Genomic DNA, 19488 nt, shown 5'->3' on the forward strand with positions numbered 1-19488 from the left:
CGGACTTTATTGTTAGTGGATTGCTTTCAACTCTATTATTGCGGAAATTTCAGCTCTTTACAGTAGATGGACCAGTTGTCAGAGCTGCATTGAAAGCTGCATTCCACTTCTCCCCAAAGGTTCATTGTTCCCAGTGTTTCTCTTCATAAGCTCTGTGTGGTTAGTGACCCACATATGAGTCTCTGAAAAATTTAAGAGCTTCAAAATTCAATCCTGCATTGAAGGATGCCCTACATTTTTTGGAATTCATTGGTGGGGTTCACGTCTGGATTTATTTAATGAGAATGAAAACATTAAACTTTTAAACTTTGTAGCATCAGTCATGACATTAGTCACTAAATTATTATCCAGACATTAATAATGCATTTAAGTTTTATTAAAAAGATGGTTATTGTAGGTGAGGAGATGTGAGTTGTCTTTATTTATGTAGCCACCTGTCTCAGAATAAGAAGAGAGTACACAATTTTATTTCTCCTTCAGGAAAGGATTTTAAAAATATTTATAATATTTATTTTTAAATGCCGTCCATATGGTTTTCATGGGAAAGAAATCCAGGCCCTAATGGAACAGCCAGTACCTGCAGCAGTGTCTTTTCAGTTTCCATTTCTCATGTTATTGTGCCTTTGGATGCTTTATTTTCCATGAGAGACAGAATAGCGAGCTACAGACATTTGAAAGGAATAAGTATGAAGGAACAACTAGCCTGGCTCCCTACAAAAAAGCTACGGGTGGTGCAGGGAAACTCAGAAGAGAAACAAAACAGAATTCAGAAGGCACCTGACTATTGTTTGCACAGCCTTTGAGACCTGACAGCCACTCCAGTCCTCAATGCTGTTAAAAACCCTCAAATTCCAAGCCAATGTGTACAGGTAGAAAGCATCCTGCACCATGTTATTGATTCAAGCCTCTATGAATCTGTGCTCAGCCTGATCTGTTTATTGATTATTAGTGCTTCTGACATGGTAGGTGTTTTTATTTTATTTTTAAATATATTTTTATTGATTTCAGAGAGGGACAAATGGAAGAGAGAGATAGAAACATCAATGATAAGAGAGAGAATCATTGACTGGCTGCCTCCTGCACGCCCCTTACTGGTTATTGAGCCTGCACCTGGCATGTGCCCTAAAAGGGAATTGAACCATGATCTCCTGGTTCGTAGGACGATGCTCAACCACTGAGCCATCGCAGCTGGGCATGGCAGATGTTTTTAAATTGCTTTAAAATGTTTAAATGTTGGTCAGTCCCCTTTGCCAGGTATTTCTCACCTCTGCATGGTGAAAACACACACTGTTTTCATCTTCTCAAGTGGGGCCCACGACAAAACCTAATAAGAAGGAAATCTATATTTTGAACCGGTGAAGTCTGTGGGGGCAGGGGAAGCCCTATTTGCAGGCACAGGATTTTCTTATTCTAGAAGAAGAGCTTTAAGGGAATAGTGTCTTGATGAGGAAACTAATTGGCCATGCAGTGTGAGCCACTTTGTAGCTCAGTCCTTCTGTGTTGTCGAGAATGGGAGTTTATTTCCACCGCAGGGCTGGGAGTGTGTAGGTTGGAATAGGCTTTGCTCTGTGGAATCGCAACAAAGCCACTCCCTTGTGCGTGGGGGTTCTCATTTCAGGCACCCATTTCTGAGCCCCATGGCTCTAAGTTAGTGGGGGAGAGCAATATAGGTGTCAATTCTATTTTGCTTTCCAACACCATACATTAATTTGGCCATCTGATACCAGTGCTATACTCTTGACTGTCTTTTTATCATAATGGAATTTTAACCAGCATATAATTGTGGATGTCAAGTGGGGGGGGGGGGGGTCAGAAAAGTCACCTATCTTCTTTCTCCCCTTAAGCTTTTTGGGATATTTAGTAAGTTTTTAGTGGAAACAGTGACCCAGAATTCCACAGAATTGCCATGTCCTTCTGTTTGGGATGAGGTGTTCTGTCCGGGTGGGAAATGTTCAGTAATGCCTTGCGGACAGAGGACTTCCCCCACTTCCCTGCCCAGGGAGGATCTGTTTTAGGATGCACTGTATTCTTCACAGATGTAAGTTCCTTTTAAAATCTTGTTTCTGGATCCTGAAGTGACTTCCTTCTCTTTTTTTCTCCAAAGGTACTAAATAAACTCTGGTAAATAAAGAGCAAAGCAAGATTCTGGGTTCAATTCTCCTTAGAATAATTTTGTGGTATTTTTTTTCCATAGATATGGTGACCAATGGCAAAACAGTGCTTCTGTAACAAAACAGAAATCCATACATTTCTATGCAGGAAGTAATGTTACATTACTGTTATAACTTATGTATATTTTTCTGTTTCTATTCCTCACCCTGATCCTATTGATTTTTTAAAATTTATAAATATACTTGGTATACCTTATCAAAACACTTTATTTCAGAGTTCAAAATTATGTTAAAGGATTATCTGAACTTACCATGATCTTTTGTGGGACATTTGAGCAAAATAGTTACCCAAGGACTATTGAAATAATTATTGGCCATATTGTACTAGAGACTGAAGCAAATTTTGCCTCTGAAAGGCTGGACCTCTGTCATATAATCTCAGTCCCTTATTTGACCAGAGTAGCAGAACCTGTCATTACACAGTTTAGAGCACTGGCCTCACACTTTAAGGTGCACACAGATCCCCTGGGGATCTTGTTAACATTTAGGGTTTGACTCAGTGGAACTGTGGGAAGGGCAGGGGGACAGGGCCGGAAATCCCAGGTGATGCCAATGCTTGATGGTCTGCAACCAGGAAGGGGTTAGAGAATATTCCAGATAAAATTCTTATCCCCAAAGATGACTACATTCTGAAAAATCTATGTAGGCCACAAGTAACAATAGAGACGGTACTTCTACCTTTGCTGTGAGTGTTATTGAACTTACAGTTAAATTTATCATTATGACTTGGACAAAATAAAGAACCCAGAGGTCAGTAAATATATGTAGTCTATGAATAAAACTGTACCCTTTATTTATAAATCAAGTGTATAGTTGTAACAGAAGGGGAAGCAACTGCATACAGTTATTTTAGCAATATATAATAAACATTTAAGCTGCTGGGAAAACTACCTAAATATTTCATAATAGAATTAGCAAAGTTATTATCAAGCCTCTTGGTGGTCATCACTGAGGCCCAGTAGGGGTGGTAACAAAACTATAGTCACTGAATCGGCCACATAAAGGAATGTGGAGTCCTCAGGGGTTGTCCATTCAGCTGTGTCCCTTAGCCATGGATTCAGGACTGCAATTGAAATTAGGTCAGATCCCAAAGAAACCGGTCAGTAGAAAAATAAGCACTTTTAAATTAAATCACAATAATAGGCTGAATTCTGGAGAGTGGGAACAGCTGGGGAAAGCCTTTTCATGGGCTGGGAAAGATCTAGACTCAGAAGGCGCCTTATTGTTATATAGTTTTCTTAGGGCTGATTTTTTAAAAACGGCCAATGTTTAGTTAAAGGGGAATGCTTGCAATAAGTTAAGCAATCCATGTTTGAGTAAATATTAACAGAACACCCATTCCATGCTGTCCTTTGGGCTTTGGAGACATTAAAGAAATGGAAGATATGGTTTCTGTTTACAGTCTGGTCATAGAAATATAATGAACACATGAGAAGCAGAGCAAAACAAAGACCTCCTCCTACCCCAGCAAAATTAACCAATCACATGAAAACAAATTTCACAGTTGCTTGTGATAGCATATAAGACAGCCTATATTTAAGTGACAAATGATGAAGTACCATCTAAAAATGACATAACTCCTTACCTAGTTGACCTATTTAAAATTATTTACCATCTGTAAACTGATGCCTACAGTTTATTGTAGAGTATTCAAGCAGTAAAAGATCTTAAGAGTTATTTACTCCAACTGTCTCATCGTACAGATGAGAAAACTGAGCCCCAGAGAGTTTAAGTAACTTATTCTGACTTGTGTGAGCAACAGGATTGCCTGTGCACTGTGCATTAACTACAGTTCTGAAGGTGATCTTGGTTCTGGTAAAATACAGCTGGAGGTAAAAGTACACTCATGCATATATTCCTTTACATACATATAGCTAATACATCCTATATCTTTGTTCCATGTAGCCATTTGCACTGCCACCTCTACACACACACACACACACACACACACACACACACACACACACACACAAATGAGAAAAGAAAAGAAAAGACTACAACCAAAGAGAAGATAGCATGTGCCTTGACCGGGCATTGGACTGTGGCCTCCTGGTTCATAGTCGAAGCTCAACCACAGAGCAACACTGGCTGGGCTGACGTGTGTGTGTGTGTGTGTGTGTGTGTGTTATTTTTTTTATTGGGAGCAGATTTTGAGAGAAGATACTGAGTAAGAGAAAGCCATCAGGCCCACGCTGGGTAATGGGTGAAGGGAAAAACAAATTAGAGTGTGAAGATTTTTGCTTTTCCATTGGACCTGTAAAGGATATTCCTTTTGTGAATGTCAGAAGACCATGACTTAGCTCACTATCTGATACATGATGTATATTTGCTGTGGGTCAACTGGAATTTTTGAAACTAATCATTTTTCTGGTGTCTGCCTTCATGAAAAGTATGGAGTGTACGAGGTAGAGAGAAGACCACATTCTGAACTCAGGAAAATGCCCATCACCAGCAAATGGTTGATTTAAAGGGACAATTTTCAGTCCAAATGAATTCACTCGAGATGAATGCCAACCTTAACTGAATTAAGTTGTGTTCTTTCCAGTCCACTGCTGTGAGTGTGGTAGACCGTCGTCTGGATTTTACAGTGCTTCAAGCTAAAATTGTAGGTCAAACTGTGACTTTTGGAGCCTCGGACACTGAATTTCTAACAGTTTTTACTGAGATTTGAGTCTGCTAGTTTGTGTAGAGACCCCTGTTAATGATGAGTGAACCAAAATAATTGACTCCGAGGAACACTTGGATGTCTGGGTGCTTCTCTAACCTTGTTTGAAATTCTAGCCTCTATTGAATTTGCTGGAAAAAAAGATCAGGGGTTTATTTTGGTCTTTGTGATGATTTTTTTTCTCCTTATCTGTTTTCAAGTACCAGGAGACATCCCTGCTTATGTAAATTTTGTCACTTCAGTTTCTAAATGGAACAAGGAAGTGTGAAAAAATGCAGTCACAGAGAAACTAGATCCTTGATTCCTGTTAATATTGGAATGCCTGCTGTTTTCAGGCAGCACTGATGGGACAGCTGCCTACTGTGATTGGCTGTGGGCAGAGGCATCAAAGGTGTTTTCTTCTGAACACATGATTTGAGAAAACCATTTTAACCTATGAGTTACTTTCTATGAGTTAGTAGAAAACCTTTACCAGATCCTTGACACAGAAATTTGAAGGAAAAGGTGCTATTGGGGGCTCTAAAACAAGGAGAGAAAACCAGTCCTTGACCTTTGGAAGAGACAATCATCTTGTTGAGATTAAAGTATCTCTTAAAGAATCATTACAACCCTGAGTTTGCAAAATATTGGAGTGGAATAAATGCACAGTCACTGAGGTGAATTCTTAATACGGGATTGGTCTGAGTGCATGGGGTTTAATCAACAAGGGTTCTGAACAAAGGTAATTTTGAGAAGAGTCTTGAATAATACACTCAGTCTGTAGCTTGCTGTTGGTGTGTCCCATGCTGAGGGCACAAGCAGTAAATGTGTGAAGGACAGTGGAAACTGATGGGGTGTGGAATGCCCAAGGGTCTCTGTGCCTGAAACAGCCATAGTCAGTGGCTTTTGTGCTTGGCCAAGTTCCCCAAGTCCTTAAAACTATATATAGCTAATATAATTTTACAAACCATATTTTCAATCTGTTTAAGCATTAGTTATTGACAAATTTCTTTAATTTCAAGCACTACTTTAGTGTGATTATGTTAACATATTTCTCCTTAAAGAAAATATGCATGCACAGATCTGATTACTGCAGGTTATTTTACTACACTATTATCCTAATTTAAAATACCAACACTGTCAGTTTAATTTCAATGTCATTTCTATATTTCTTTGTATATCTTTCTAGACTACAGATCTGCTTATTTTAGATTCCTTCCAGGGATTTCAGTAATAATATTTCTTGAATCTTCTTTGTGTTGCATGATGTTTGCAAATCCAGGAGTAAAACAATGCCTGCTCAGAATGCCCAGGGTTATAGGGTCTGAGGTGTGGACTGTTGAGGTCTTGGCTGCATTTTCCAGAGTGATTCAGATCTGAGTCACTGGTTAGCGGTGAAGTTGAGTTTTCTTTCTAAGGGTTAAATTTCCCATAGTTATTAAAATTTAACTTATTTCCAAAGGAACACTTTCCACATTGGTTTCACATAAGTTTTCTTTGCTGTCTGGTATCTCTCCACCAGATATACGTATTCTTTGTAAAACATTGGTTAGATGACATCATATATCCTTTTGCCTACTATTATGTAGTATTGACCTGGTCTGTCATCATTGGAACATCCTGTGTTGCTGATCTTTCTACACTTTTACTGCTTAGACTCTCTCTCCACAGGCTCTGATCAATCATTCTTATTCTTGGAACAGTTCCTACTTCTTAGGCTTACTCATAGTTCCATGAGTTAAAAACCAACCATGTCCGATTGTATTCAGCCTTCCTTTGCAACTGCCATTTGCCCTTTATATTAACTTTTCCCTCTTGAAATCATAACAGGCTCTTGGTTTTTCAATAACTCAACTGGTTTCATTTAACTGTAGCTTTATTTTCCTTTTGATGCTTAAATACGTCATCGCCGTTCAGCCAGTAAGAACCCCGATAGGCAGACTCCTTTGTCCTTCTAGCATTATCCCTGGCATTTTGGAAAGGATCCCAGTTTTCTGGTAACAGCTGGATATTCTGCCCTGTGAACTGGAATCAGGTCACCTTCCCAGGAGTCCTCCTTTTTCATAGTGGAGAATTGGAACATAGACCAAAATCTGGGCACTAGGAGTATAAGTGAAAGTTAGTGGATCAAAAGGCTATACTATTTGGTGGTTGGAAAAAATATGCCTTATTGAGGTTATGGGTTCCCATTAATTTTTTCCAACTGGATATATCATGCTTCTGCCCTCAGGTTTCCTTATAGTATGAGGTTTTATCTGTCATCAAGACTTTCTGCGCCACTGACCATAACCGTTTTGTTGTGGGAAGAAAGACAGTCTATTTGGGGAGGGGAGAGGTTTGTTCAGATTGCTGACAGGTTGATAGAAGGATTCAAAGGAAGATTGAGAACCAGGGAGTAGTGCCAGTGCGTAATCTGGTTTCTAGAACTTTCTTTCATTGCCAGGACTCCAGTCTGCTCACTCTTCTCCTCAGGTACCCTGAACAGGTCAATGATTTTATTCCATGAGCTGCCAGAAATGGCAGCTTTCTGGGGAAATGAGTACGATTCTTACTTTTTACCTTGCCTGTGTCCTTCTCTAGACTAAACACTGCTCTTTCCTCTTTGGGGTCTTCAGGGTGAGTTGCCCCAGAAGCTCCTGAGGTCAGACACAAGGCCGCTTTCTCCTATTTTTCAGAAGGGCCTGGATTCTGCTTTTGGTTGTGCTGGTGGTTAACAGAGACGGCCAGGTCATGTTTAAGTTGTTTGTCTCAGAGATTGGAAACTTGAAACGTTTCCAGAATAGTCACTTTGCCCTGCGTGGAAAACTCAAGTATAGATTACTTTCCTGGAGGAAGATGCATACATGAAGCCGGTGCCGATACTGGTATTACTCACATACACCCCGAGCGAAGTGGAGACCAGCATACACTATGTATCAACTTAATTATGTGCAGAACTTGCTCCTGTGCTTTGTCATGCTGCTGGAGGTACACCGGGCAGAAAACTCTCCATGGGTAGGCATTTACTGACATCGGTCACAGAATCATCACTTGTTTTCTCCTGGATCTGATATAGTGGATCAAATTCGGAAAGTGGTATCTGCAGCATGTTCCTAAGAACATTCTGCTCAAATGGCAAAGTGCTTCAAGCAGTTTCAGTAAAGTGAGTGTATTAGTTTTCCATTGCTGTGTTACACTTTACCACAGACTTACCAGGTTATGCTCTCAGTTTCCGTAGGTTAGAAGTTTAGGCATAGCATAAGCTGGTTGCTCTGTCTTAGGTCTTATTGGCTGAAATCAAGGTATTGGGTGTGGTTGTGGATCTCACCTGGGGCTCAGGATTTTCTTACATGCTCACTAGTTGTTGGCAGAACTTGTTTTCTTGTGGTTGTATTACCGTGGTCCCCATTTTTCTGCTGGCTGTCAGCCAGTGACCACTCTCAGCACTTGGAGGCTGCCCCACAGATTGTGCCATGCAATGTTTGCTCTCTCACAAGCTAGCCAGATCACATCTCTCTTTTCTGTGACTAGCTGGAGAAAATTCGCTGCTTTTGGAGGGTTTTCCTGATTAGATCAGGCCCTCCCAGGATAATCTATTTGCTCTATCACATAACATAATCCTGGTGACATTTGTCATGTATCCCCTGTTAATATTTTGTGCTATGGCTGTGTTGGTGTACATGTACTACAACTTTATGTTTTATAGTAAAACTAGAGGCCCATCGCAGGAAGATTCCTGCAAGAATAGAGCTTCCTACGGCTGGAGCAAAGCAGAGAAGGGAGCGAAACCCGCTGAGGCGGGCTTCGCTCCCATCTCCGCCGCCCAGCTTGTTTTGCTCCTACCTCCCTCTGCCGCCCGGCCCGGCTTCTTTTGCCCCTGCCCCCCTCCGCTGCCTGGTTTGTTTTGCTCCTGCCTCCGCCTCCCGGCTTGTTTTCAGCCGCCTGGCTTGCTACGCTACCAGCTGGTATATGCAAATTAACCATCATCTTTGTTGGCGGTTAATTTGCATATCACGCTGATTAGCCAATGGGAGGCATAGCGAAGATACGGTCAATTACCATGTTTGTCTATTATTAGATAGGATTTTCCCCATGTACCTAGAAAAAATTTCCCCATATATTTTCCTATAAATATAGAAAAAAAGAGTATTCTATCTAGTAATGCCTCTTTTACTAAGATAGTTCAAAGACCTCAGATAATAAGTAGAATGTAGGGTTGAATAGAATGTACTGTATTTTTCTTGGCAAAATTAAGAGATATTTTTGTGGGATTTATGCTTCTTGGTGCTTCTTTTAAGGATAGAGTTGGAGTCCAAACATGGCCACCATTTCTCCATTATTTATGTATCAATTCAATCCCCATTTATATCTTTTTATATCATCATTCTGTACATCTGTCATCCCATTTGTTTTATATAAACATCTGTAAATCTTCTTTTAAATGAAGTAAGAAACAATATTTTCTGGCTGAAATGTAGAGATTAGCTTCTTTCTGAAAGTGTCACAGTAAATTGAAGATCCATGAATTGGTTCCTGTGCTTGGTTTTTTATCCTTTAATTTTTGCTTCTTTCAGCCATGTTTTGTAGTTTCTGTCTATAGATCTTGCATGTATTTTGTCAGATTTATCACAAAATATTTTATGTTTTTTGAAGCTGTTATAAATTGGTTTTTAAATTTAAATTTCTGATTGTTGCTACTATGTAGAAATACAAATGATTTTTGCATGTTGATTTTATATCTTGCAACCTTGACAAACTTATTAATTCTAGTGGCCTCTTTTTTGGTAGATTTCTTTGGATTTTTTACATAGACTATAGTGGTTTTCTGTGAATAAAGTTGGTTTTATTTGTTCCTTTCCAATGTGAATGCCTTTTATTTCCTTTTCTTGCTTTGTGGCATTGTCTAGAACTTATACAATGTTGAATCAAAGTGATGAGAGTGGACATCCTTGATTTGTTCCTATAAAAGATATGATGTCCTTCTCATTTGACTTAATTAGAATCCAACTTGTGCATAATAGTTGAGACATATTCTTACGACAGAGTTGATGCTGAATAACACAGAATTTGGTGTGTTTTTTTCTGTATATTTCATTGTGTTCTACATTTATGTTTGTATCTGACTGCACGTACATCTATATCTATCGATATCTATTCATACACCTGGATACATTAATTCCCGTATGAAATCATCCTATATATATATTACTCAGACACTATAGTTTTACTTTAACAAATATAGGATTATCTGAATTATCTTCTGTTTTCCTGCCTTGTAAAATAGGGATGTAGTAACTTCACAAGAAGAAAAATCTTTAAAAGCAAATTCAGAGTTATGTTTTCTCTAGAGAGAATAATAAAGCTACCCAGCTTCTCAGACAAGCTAGAGGCCATAAAGTTATTGAGTAACAACAATAAAATCTCCAGAGTATAGGGAGAATGAAAGAGTTAGAACATAAAGTAGAAAACAAGGAGCAAAAGTCAGAGAGACTAAAATAAGATGAGAGAGTGGGGGGAGGTGTGTAGAAAGAGGGGTTGGAGAAATTGGGAAGGAAATAGTGCTCTGGCGGAGTAATATGAGCCAAATCTTGTAATGTATTAGTGTTTTTCTTTTACAGTATTATTCCTTTTCACCCATTAGTTTTGCTATTTAAAAAATGTTAACGTTTAATTTTTCAACATCTCCAGCCATATTAAGGTTTTACTATACTCCATTCAAGTTTGGAGATGAAGTCAAGATGGGGGCAGATTTCAAACACACATATTCAAGCATAAAACTTTTGAAAAACATAATGATCTTTTTCTGTATCTTGTGTTAGCTGCTTCCGTGATGACCCACGAGTTAATATAATGATCTGATTTAGCTCAGCTGTTGTTTTATTTTTATTAAGGCAAGTCTATCCAACTGTTTTTTAAAAATATATATTTTTATTGATTTCAGAGAGGAAGGGAGAGGGAGAGAGGGATAGAAACATCAATGATGAGAGAGAATCATTGACTGGCTGCCTCCTGCACTCCCCCTACTGTGGATGAGCCCACAACCCTGGGCTCTGAATCGAACCTTGACCTCCTGGTTCATAGGTTGATGCTCAGCCACTGAGCAACATCGACTGGGCTATCCAACTCTTAATGATTCATAAATAATCCCACTAGTAGTCAGAGTAAAACCGGGGACAGAGTTCAAGAACCACCTTGGGGCACTAAGAGTCTGGCCCAGCCGTGGGCAAACTACGGCCCGCGTTTCCGGCCCGTTTGAAATGAATAAAACTATTGAAAAAAAAGACCGTACCCTTTTATGTAATGATGTTTACTTTGAATTTATATTAGTTCACACAAACACTCCATCCACGCTTTGTTCTGGCCTTCCGGTCCAGTTTAAGAACCCACTGTGGCCCTCGAGTCAAAAAGTTTGCCCACCCCTGGTCTAGGCTTTACGAAAACCTGTTTTAGGGGTCAGATTCTACTGTCAGCCTTGAGTATAAGCAGAGTGATTATGAGGAATTTTTCACATTGTAATTTAAGCTGGTGTACTGTTAGAATGTGGCCTTTTTAGGTCTCTCCCAAAATTAAAAGTGGCATGCTTTTTGGAATAACAAACCAGCATTGTGTTTTTTTTTTTTGTGTGTGTTTTTTTAAAGATTCTTATAGACACTTTAATTTTGTTCTACATCAATCAGTCATCCATGTGGATAAAACTCTATTGTATGACAGCCATACCTGGTCAATATAATTTACTCAAAAATTAAAACATATAGTCCATTTTACTAAATTATGTTTTTTCTGCAAAAAGCCATGCTGCTATGTTAAAATTAGTTGATTATTTATCTTCTAGACTGAAAAGAAAATTTTAAAAAAACGTATTTTTCTTCTTTATTGATTTTATTGGGGTGACATTGGTTAATCAAATGATATCGTTTTCAGGCATATAGTTCTACAATACATTATCTGTATTGTATTGTGTGTTCATGATCCCAAGTCAATTCAGCATATTTTTGATATTAAAGTCCCAGAGGAGAGTTATGGGTTTAATTTCTTTTTTCTTTTTCCCCCAGATATGTGTCACAAAGATGTCTACACGGAACTGCCAGGGAATGGACTCAGTGATCAAACCCCTGGACACAATTCCTGAGGATAAGAAAGTCAGGGTCCAGAGGACACAGAGCACTTTTGACCCATTTGAGAAACCGACTAATCAAGTAAAGAGGGTGCACTCGGAGAACAATGCTTGCATTAACTTTAAGACCTCCTCCACTGGCAAAGAGTCTCCTAAAGTTAGGCGGCACTCCAGCCCCAGCTCGGTAAGTGCAGGCTTTTATCAGAGGGTAAACCGAAGGAGTAGCCCTCTTAGGAGAGTAGCACGCTGTGCTGGAAGAGCGCAGGTGGCTTCATCAGTGCATTTTGATGCATTCTCTCTCAGGGTTTAATGTCTTGGCAAGGAGAGAGTGTGCTCCAGCAAACTATACACAGACTCTTTATTCATAAGCACCCAGCAAGCAAATGAGAAATGGTTCAACTTATTTTTGGAAAAATAATTTTTTCTAGTTGTTTTCAGTTAGAAGAATTTACAATTAAAAATCCTTTGATATGTCAAACCCTTGGAGAGGATATTGAACTTTGCTGTGTGGGCAGCAAGTACAGTTTTGAATTTGGCAAGTCCACAAAGAATGTAATTTCAGAATAAATGTTAACATTTATCCACTTGTCTCAGTCCAGTTTGTTTTCAGTGTAAAGATTTTAAAATTTAAGGGCTAGACATTGAATCTTCTTAACGAGAAATCTTTTTATTATAATAGAATTTTCTAAACTCAAACTATATCAAGTTTTGCCTTTTGACCTAAGGAGGAATAAATATCTGAGGTGATTTCTGCTTTTGACTGTAAAATTTTTCTACTGAAACTCATATTTCCAAGACTAGCCCGCATTAACATTGTAAAAAATCCTTATATTTTAAATTAAGCACTTTTTCGATTTAACTTACATTTAAAAACCTTTTGAATAGATGCTCTTAAAAGGTAAGAGGAGAATGCCAAGAGAATTTTGACTCTTCATCTTGCTGAAAAACACATGCCATTTCACACATTTTAAATACTAAATTCCACGAGAGCCGAAACAGAGCAAGAAATGTCAATTGCTAGAAGAGTATTGACACTTCAATTTAATTACACTGTATGACACCGCACAAACTTTGTGTCACATTTTGTGTGAATGAAGCTGAAATAAATGTTATTCATGCAACATTTGTGAGGATAATTGATTATCTGCTTTGACCCAGACTAGCCCCGTCATCTTGTGATTGCGAGGCAGCTTCCATGCAGGTCACAGAAATATATTCCTGACTTCCAGGAGAACTTTTAGACTGAGTGTCATTTAGGAGAAATGAAAGGAGTTGTAAATGATTAAGCCTGCGTTATGGAAAGAGAATTATATATACTTTATATTTATCTTAATATTATATTAACCTATAAACGGTATATAGAAATGGCGTTTTCAAATACTAGTCAGGCATACTTACACTAAAAATTATTTACTATTTAAACGAAATTTACATTTAGCTAGTCCTATTTTTTATCTGCAATACTAGTAACAATCTAATGCTGTGCTATTTCTTTTGTTGCTCAAATTGTTCCTGCCTTGCCATTGGCAACTCCGTGTCCTTTTGAGATGTCTTCATCCCTTTGTTTATTTTTTGAGTACTTCCTTGCTTTCTGGTCTTATGGGATAGTTTTGGCTTATATTGTACTTTCCAAGCCCCAGACCTAGATCAGTTATTTCTCTAAAGAGCCCTGGCTCCACTTATTGGAAAATGGTATATAGAAACCAGGATGTGGGCCTGGCCATGCTTGTTGATACGGGGGGGTTCATGTAGTTTTAAAGATCAGTATATCATAGTATAAATAACAATGGGGTTTCAACATTGAATTTTAATTTTTTAAATAAGGAATTAATTAAAATCCTTATCAAAGAAAGTTGAAACTTGCCTAGTGCTCTCTGTATTTCTCTTTAAAGTTAGATTTTATTTTTATTAAAGTAATGCTTGAATGTAGTTTGAAAGATCAAGTAGAAGAGGATTCTGGGAGGTTAGGCAGTGACAGGTTTTGAAACTTCTTATCTAATTAGAGCAACTAGTATAGTAAAAACAGAACAATGGATAATATTGGCAACAAATACATGGTGGGCCAAAAGTAGGTCTATAGTTGTTTGTATGGAAAATAATGCAATAAGTATTAATAATTCAAGAATGAACTCTCTGTTTTGCATGTTCACAACTGTAAGCCTGCTTTTATCCCACCCTGTATAGCAGAGAAGGTATCTCCATGAACCTCAGAAAAGGAGCGAGGGGCACAAACGACGAACGGCTTTAAGACTGTGTGGTACCTGAAAGTGGGGGCGGGGGGGAAACTCAGGGAAGGCAAGGGGCAGGTGACTACGCTCAGAGCCGGGAAAACTCTACCTTGCCATCAGTGTGGCTTTCTGGCAGCTCCGTGGGCCATTCTTAGGACAGTGACAGCAACTGGGAGGGGACTTTGAAGCTCCTCTGAGTGGATGAGTGCAAGGAGACCATGGAGTGGTCTATTGGTATTGGAGTGGTCTGCTGGTCTTTCTCCTGTGACTTCCCTAGACCAGCGATTTTTCATCTCATGGCACACACATAAACTAATTACTAAAATTCTGCTGCACATCCAAAAATATATTTTTTGCCAACCTGACATAAAAAAAGGTATACTTTTGATTCATTTACACCAGACTGTTGTTGTGTTAGCTGCTGTTGTTCTTTTTATTTGACAGCCTAAATAAAAAGAGGTCAGTACCCCTGACTAAATAGTCAGGTATTGTGTATTTTAAAGATTCTTGTGGCACACCTGTTGAAGGTCGTTGCTCTAGGACAAAGTCCTGCATTGAATAGAAAGCGCTGGAGCAGACTTCTGTGCAGGGTAGGTTCAGTAGGGGCAAAGAAAAGAGAAGATCCAGAAAGAAGTGTTGGAGAGAAACAGATGGGCGAAGATAGTATGTGCTAAATTGACTTTTTTTTTTAACTTCATGAAAATAAAGAAGTTTATTTCTTAAAACTAGGAAAGCTATCTGGACCACACCGCTCTATTCTTTTTTTCTATTTATTTATTTATTCATTTATTTATTTATTTAATTTTTTTATATATTTTATTGATTTTTTACAGAGAGGAAGGGAGAGGGACAGAGAGTCAGAAACATCAATGAGAGAGAAGCATCGATCAGCTGCTTCCTGCACACCTCCTACTGGGGATGTGCCTGCAACCACAGTACATGCCCTTGACCGGAATCGAACCTGGGACTTTTCAGTCTGCAGGCCGATGCTCTATCCACTGAGCCAAACCGAGTAGGGCTCTTTTTTTTCTATTTAAAAATATATTTTTATTGATTTCAGAGGGGGAGAGAGAGGGAGAGAGATAGAAACATCAATGATGAGAGAGAATCATTGATTGGCTGTCTCCTGCATGCCCCCTACTGAGGATCAAGCCCGCCACCCAGGCATGTGCTCTTAACTGGAATCGAATCCAGCACCCTTTAGTCTGCAGGCTGATGCTCTATCTGCTGAGCCAAACCAGCTAGTGCCACACCCCTCTATTCTTAAACAACAGAAAAATTAATGTTACTTAAAAATAATCAATAGAAAAATTACTGGTTGATTCCCATACAAAATTATGGGGTGGGGTTGGGGGGTTGGAGACTAAGGAGCTGAATAACATCCTTATATATCATGAAAGCAAGCAAGTGGATTTTTAAAGGTATATCTGGAAAATCCAAAAGAATCAATGGAACTACTACAAAAAAAATGAGAGAAGTTACACAAGTAGCAAGTTATAAAATTAACATACAAAACCCAGTACAAACTTTTATAAAAACTGTTGTAGCTCAACCAGTGTGGCTCAGTGGTTGAGCATCAACCTGTGAACCAGGAGGTCATGGTTCGGTTCCTGGTGAGGGCACATGCCAGAGTTGTAGGCTTGATCCCTAGTGTGGGGTGTGCAGGAGGCAGCCGATCAATGATTCTCTCTCATTATTGATGTTTTTATCCCTCTCCCTTCCTCTCTGAAATCAATAAAAATATATTTTAAAAAACTGTATAGAAACTGTTATACATACCACATCTTCCTAACAGTGTGTACATCTCTATGCATGTTCACATGCTAGTCATTCTCTATGTCAGGAGTCATGACTGAAATCAAGGTGACTTCAGTGAGCGTCACATTCATCTATACCTCCTGATACAGTTCAGATAGTGGCACTTTAAAATTCAGGCAAAATGTAAAGAATGTGATTTCATATAAATTGGTTTATTTCAAGAGGTGTTTGACAGATTTTGTTGGTTTGTTTCAGACATTTTATGAGTGCCTACCTTTCCTGGGCCTAGTCCATGGGTAGTGTTTAGTACTGTCACTGACAGGATGGACTTTCCCTCCCCCGTTCCTGTCACCTCCTCCAGCCCAGCTGTGCCCTCCCATAGCTAAAACTGTTGGGAGAGCTGTAGGATACTGCCTGCCCGTCTTGCTGGCCCAGTTTAGAAGGGATTTTATTGAGCTGTGCTGTCATCATCTGGACTTAAAGAGAACATAGTTTCAGATATTCAAATTCAGGTTACTGTCCTCTACACATTTCAAAAATTACTCAAAATTTACATGCTTCTATTACCAAAACAAAAACAAACAAAAACCCCTGTGATAGGCAGGCCAATCTTCAGAGGGGGAGGGAGGTGCAAACTTGAAAACGAAAACTCCACTTCAGTGCTCAATGGCCATCCTTGGGGGTCTCATCTGGGCACTGCCCTTCTTGTGGGGACTAGACAGTTCCCTGGCAGAACCAAGCCCCCTGTCAGTTTGTGACCACGCATGGTGCTTGGCTCTATCCCTCTGTCCAACATCTAGATCTACTTTGTAACCAAGTTACCCATCAAATATGGATTACCTTAGTGTGACTGTGTTTAATGGGGCCAGAAGTGCAGGATGATAGAGTCTGTTCTGGAGATCAAAGGCAGAAGAAAAATTAGCCAACATGGCGTTCACGTCAAATCCTGGTTGTTTAATGAGGTCACATAGTTCTGATGGAATTCTTCCCACCTTCTCCCCATACCTACTCTCATAATTATCGTATAATGTAATAGAGTGGTGATTCTTACTTGTGGTTTTCCTCATCAACATTCTTAATCAAGGGGTTATGTATAAAGGTTACAGTCTGTTTCAATGAATTCAGTATGAAACTATGGGCATTCTTATAGCCATGCCACAGTATCGTTACAGTGAACACAGAGGTATACTCATGTGGTTTATAAACATAAATACAGTTCAGAAACCCACCCCTGCTTTTAGGAATAGGGTTTCAGTAGATGACAGACTTAATCATAATTTAATATCTCTTCCTATTGAGAGGGAGTTAGATCTCCATGTAGATTCGACCAGTGTAGTGGTGGTAAAGAAAATCTGTTTTTGATTCCAGTCAACTTGGTTTGAATTCTTGCTCTGCCATTAGCTATAGGATCTTAGATGAGCTACTTTATTTCTCCAGTCTTTAAATTCTTCATGTTCAACTGGGGATAACCATAGAACCAACCTTAAACTGCTCTTGTAGGGATTAATAGGTAATTACTTAAAGTGATGAGCTCAAGCCTGGCACATAGTAAACATTTGATATTATCTAGTTTTTGTTGATTACACAAATCATGAACTAGAGCAGTGATGGCGAACCTATGACACACGTGTCAGAGGTGACACATGAACTCATTTTTTTGGTTGATTTTTCTTTGTTAAATGGCATTTAAATATATAAAATAAATATCAAAAACATAATTCTTTGTTTTACGATGGTTGCAAATATAAAAAAAATTTCTATATGTGACACAGCACCAGAGTTAAGTTAGGGTTTTTCAAAATGCTGACATGCCGAGCTCAAAAGGTTTGCCATCACTGAACTAGAGCTAGCAAGGTCAGGGTCCAAACACCATTCAGCTGGAATATTATATTCAGTTCCTTATTATCCATGCCAGTGTTCCCTTCCACTGGTCCAGACAATTGACAGTTCTCTGTGCCTTTATTCTGTTAAAAAAAAGTATGAACATTATCTCATTAAATTCCATGTCTCTTTGCAGTGTTAGTATCCTTTAGAAATTCCTGATTAGCCCTCCTATTTCCAGTTCTCTGAAGTGCTATCTCAAGCCTGCACTCTAGGGAAGTGATAAGCAAGGAATAAGTGCCCCATAAGGCTGTTTCCCATCCATGCATGCGCCTGACATCAGAGTCAAAGCGATGGTCGGGCATCTTTATTTAAATGTGATAATTTAATAAAGTTGCAAGGGAAAAAAAGGCAAACCAAAGGCTTGGACTTAATTATTAAACAAAAGAGGACCTCTCCTTCAGAATTCTTCTTAGTTTTGCTCTTTTGATGGGAAGCGTTTTATTATTGACCTCTTTGAAAACTTAGCACTTGGATTCCTTATTTATTGACATAGCCATTACATTTTTGCATAGGTAAAGTAGGAGACTGACTTTATAAGACTCTAACTCTTAGAGCTCAGACTATCTCATAGACATGACTTATTCCATAGGCCATTCCTTTGTAGACTAGGAAAACTTTCAAACAGGCATTATATGTATGCAATTCATGCTGTGGAGCTAGCATGATTGATCTGTAAGTTATAGTGTATTTCCATGATATCTACATATCGGTTCCTGTATCTACATACAGGGCAAATAACATTGATTGTAGGACCATCAGAGGTGGGGAAATATTAATTTTCTGCCATCACAGTGTTTATAGAATATATTTTAACCATGGCAGTTAATGCATCCAAATCCATTTAATTAGATAAATAGACTACTTTGTGCTATTAGCATTTTCTCTTACTTGATTTTTTTTTTTTTTTGTAGATGAATGGGGTATGTTTTAAAAAACATTCCCCTTGTTTTTCTAATGGCCTCAATTCACTTTTTTCAAGTCATAAGTGTAGTGTGATCTGTGTCTCAAAATGATTATATCAATTCTATGATATAAGGCAGTTTATGAAGAGTGAATAATTTTTAGAAAATTATTTGTGCCTTCCCGGCAGATAAAATATTCTCTTACACATTTTGTGAGACCATGTCTTGCATTTGCTCTAAATATGCATTAGCAGTTTATTTCCTAATAAGAGCAAAGAGGAGATTTCCTGCTGCTGCTTTTTTACTTCAACTTAGATCAGATTTATTCTTAAAGGAGCACAAAAGCAAATATACAGGCTCTTCAATCTGATTTTAAATAATTTAGAGTGGAACTTGGAACACAATATTTTCCCCATTGAAGGTCATTTCATACTGAAGTTTAATGTAGGTTTTGAAATTTCTGTTTAAAACTTGGGCCCAGGAGGGTGATGGTAAAGTGGGACATTCGCAAGATGTTTTCCGGTGGTGAAAAATGCATGAGAACGTAACCCACACAGGACTAGTCAGGTAATTTTGAATGTAATTTTCTGTTAAGTTTTACTTGATTCAACTCAACACATGGCTTATACTTTACAAGTTTCTTAAAGAAAAGAATAGGTGGTCCATCGTCTTTATTAATCCCTTTCTACTATGTATGTTGTTCCTTTTCTAGCTGCAGTTTATTGTCTAACTCATATTACTTTCAAGCTTTCTTCTCTTCCCTTATGTGCACTTGTATACATGTATTTACATTTTAATTCATGTATTG

At 38.5% G+C, this 19488-nt stretch overlaps 1 protein-coding gene across 2 annotated transcripts in view; it reads left to right on the forward strand.

Moving 5' to 3' along the window:
* The window catches only part of CDK14 (cyclin dependent kinase 14), a 532130-nt gene that overhangs the window by 119311 nt on the left and 393331 nt on the right, over nucleotides 1-19488 (forward strand). For both annotated transcript variants that reach the window (XM_059712254.1, XM_059712255.1), the window contains one exon: nucleotides 11847-12092. In XM_059712254.1, the coding sequence (XP_059568237.1) occupies nucleotides 11847-12092 (246 nt within the window). The remainder of the gene's footprint in view (nucleotides 1-11846; nucleotides 12093-19488) is intronic.

Source organism: Myotis daubentonii, chromosome 10 (genome assembly GCF_963259705.1).
Source record: "Myotis daubentonii chromosome 10, mMyoDau2.1, whole genome shotgun sequence".
Lineage (NCBI taxonomy): Eukaryota > Metazoa > Chordata > Mammalia > Chiroptera > Vespertilionidae > Myotis > Myotis daubentonii.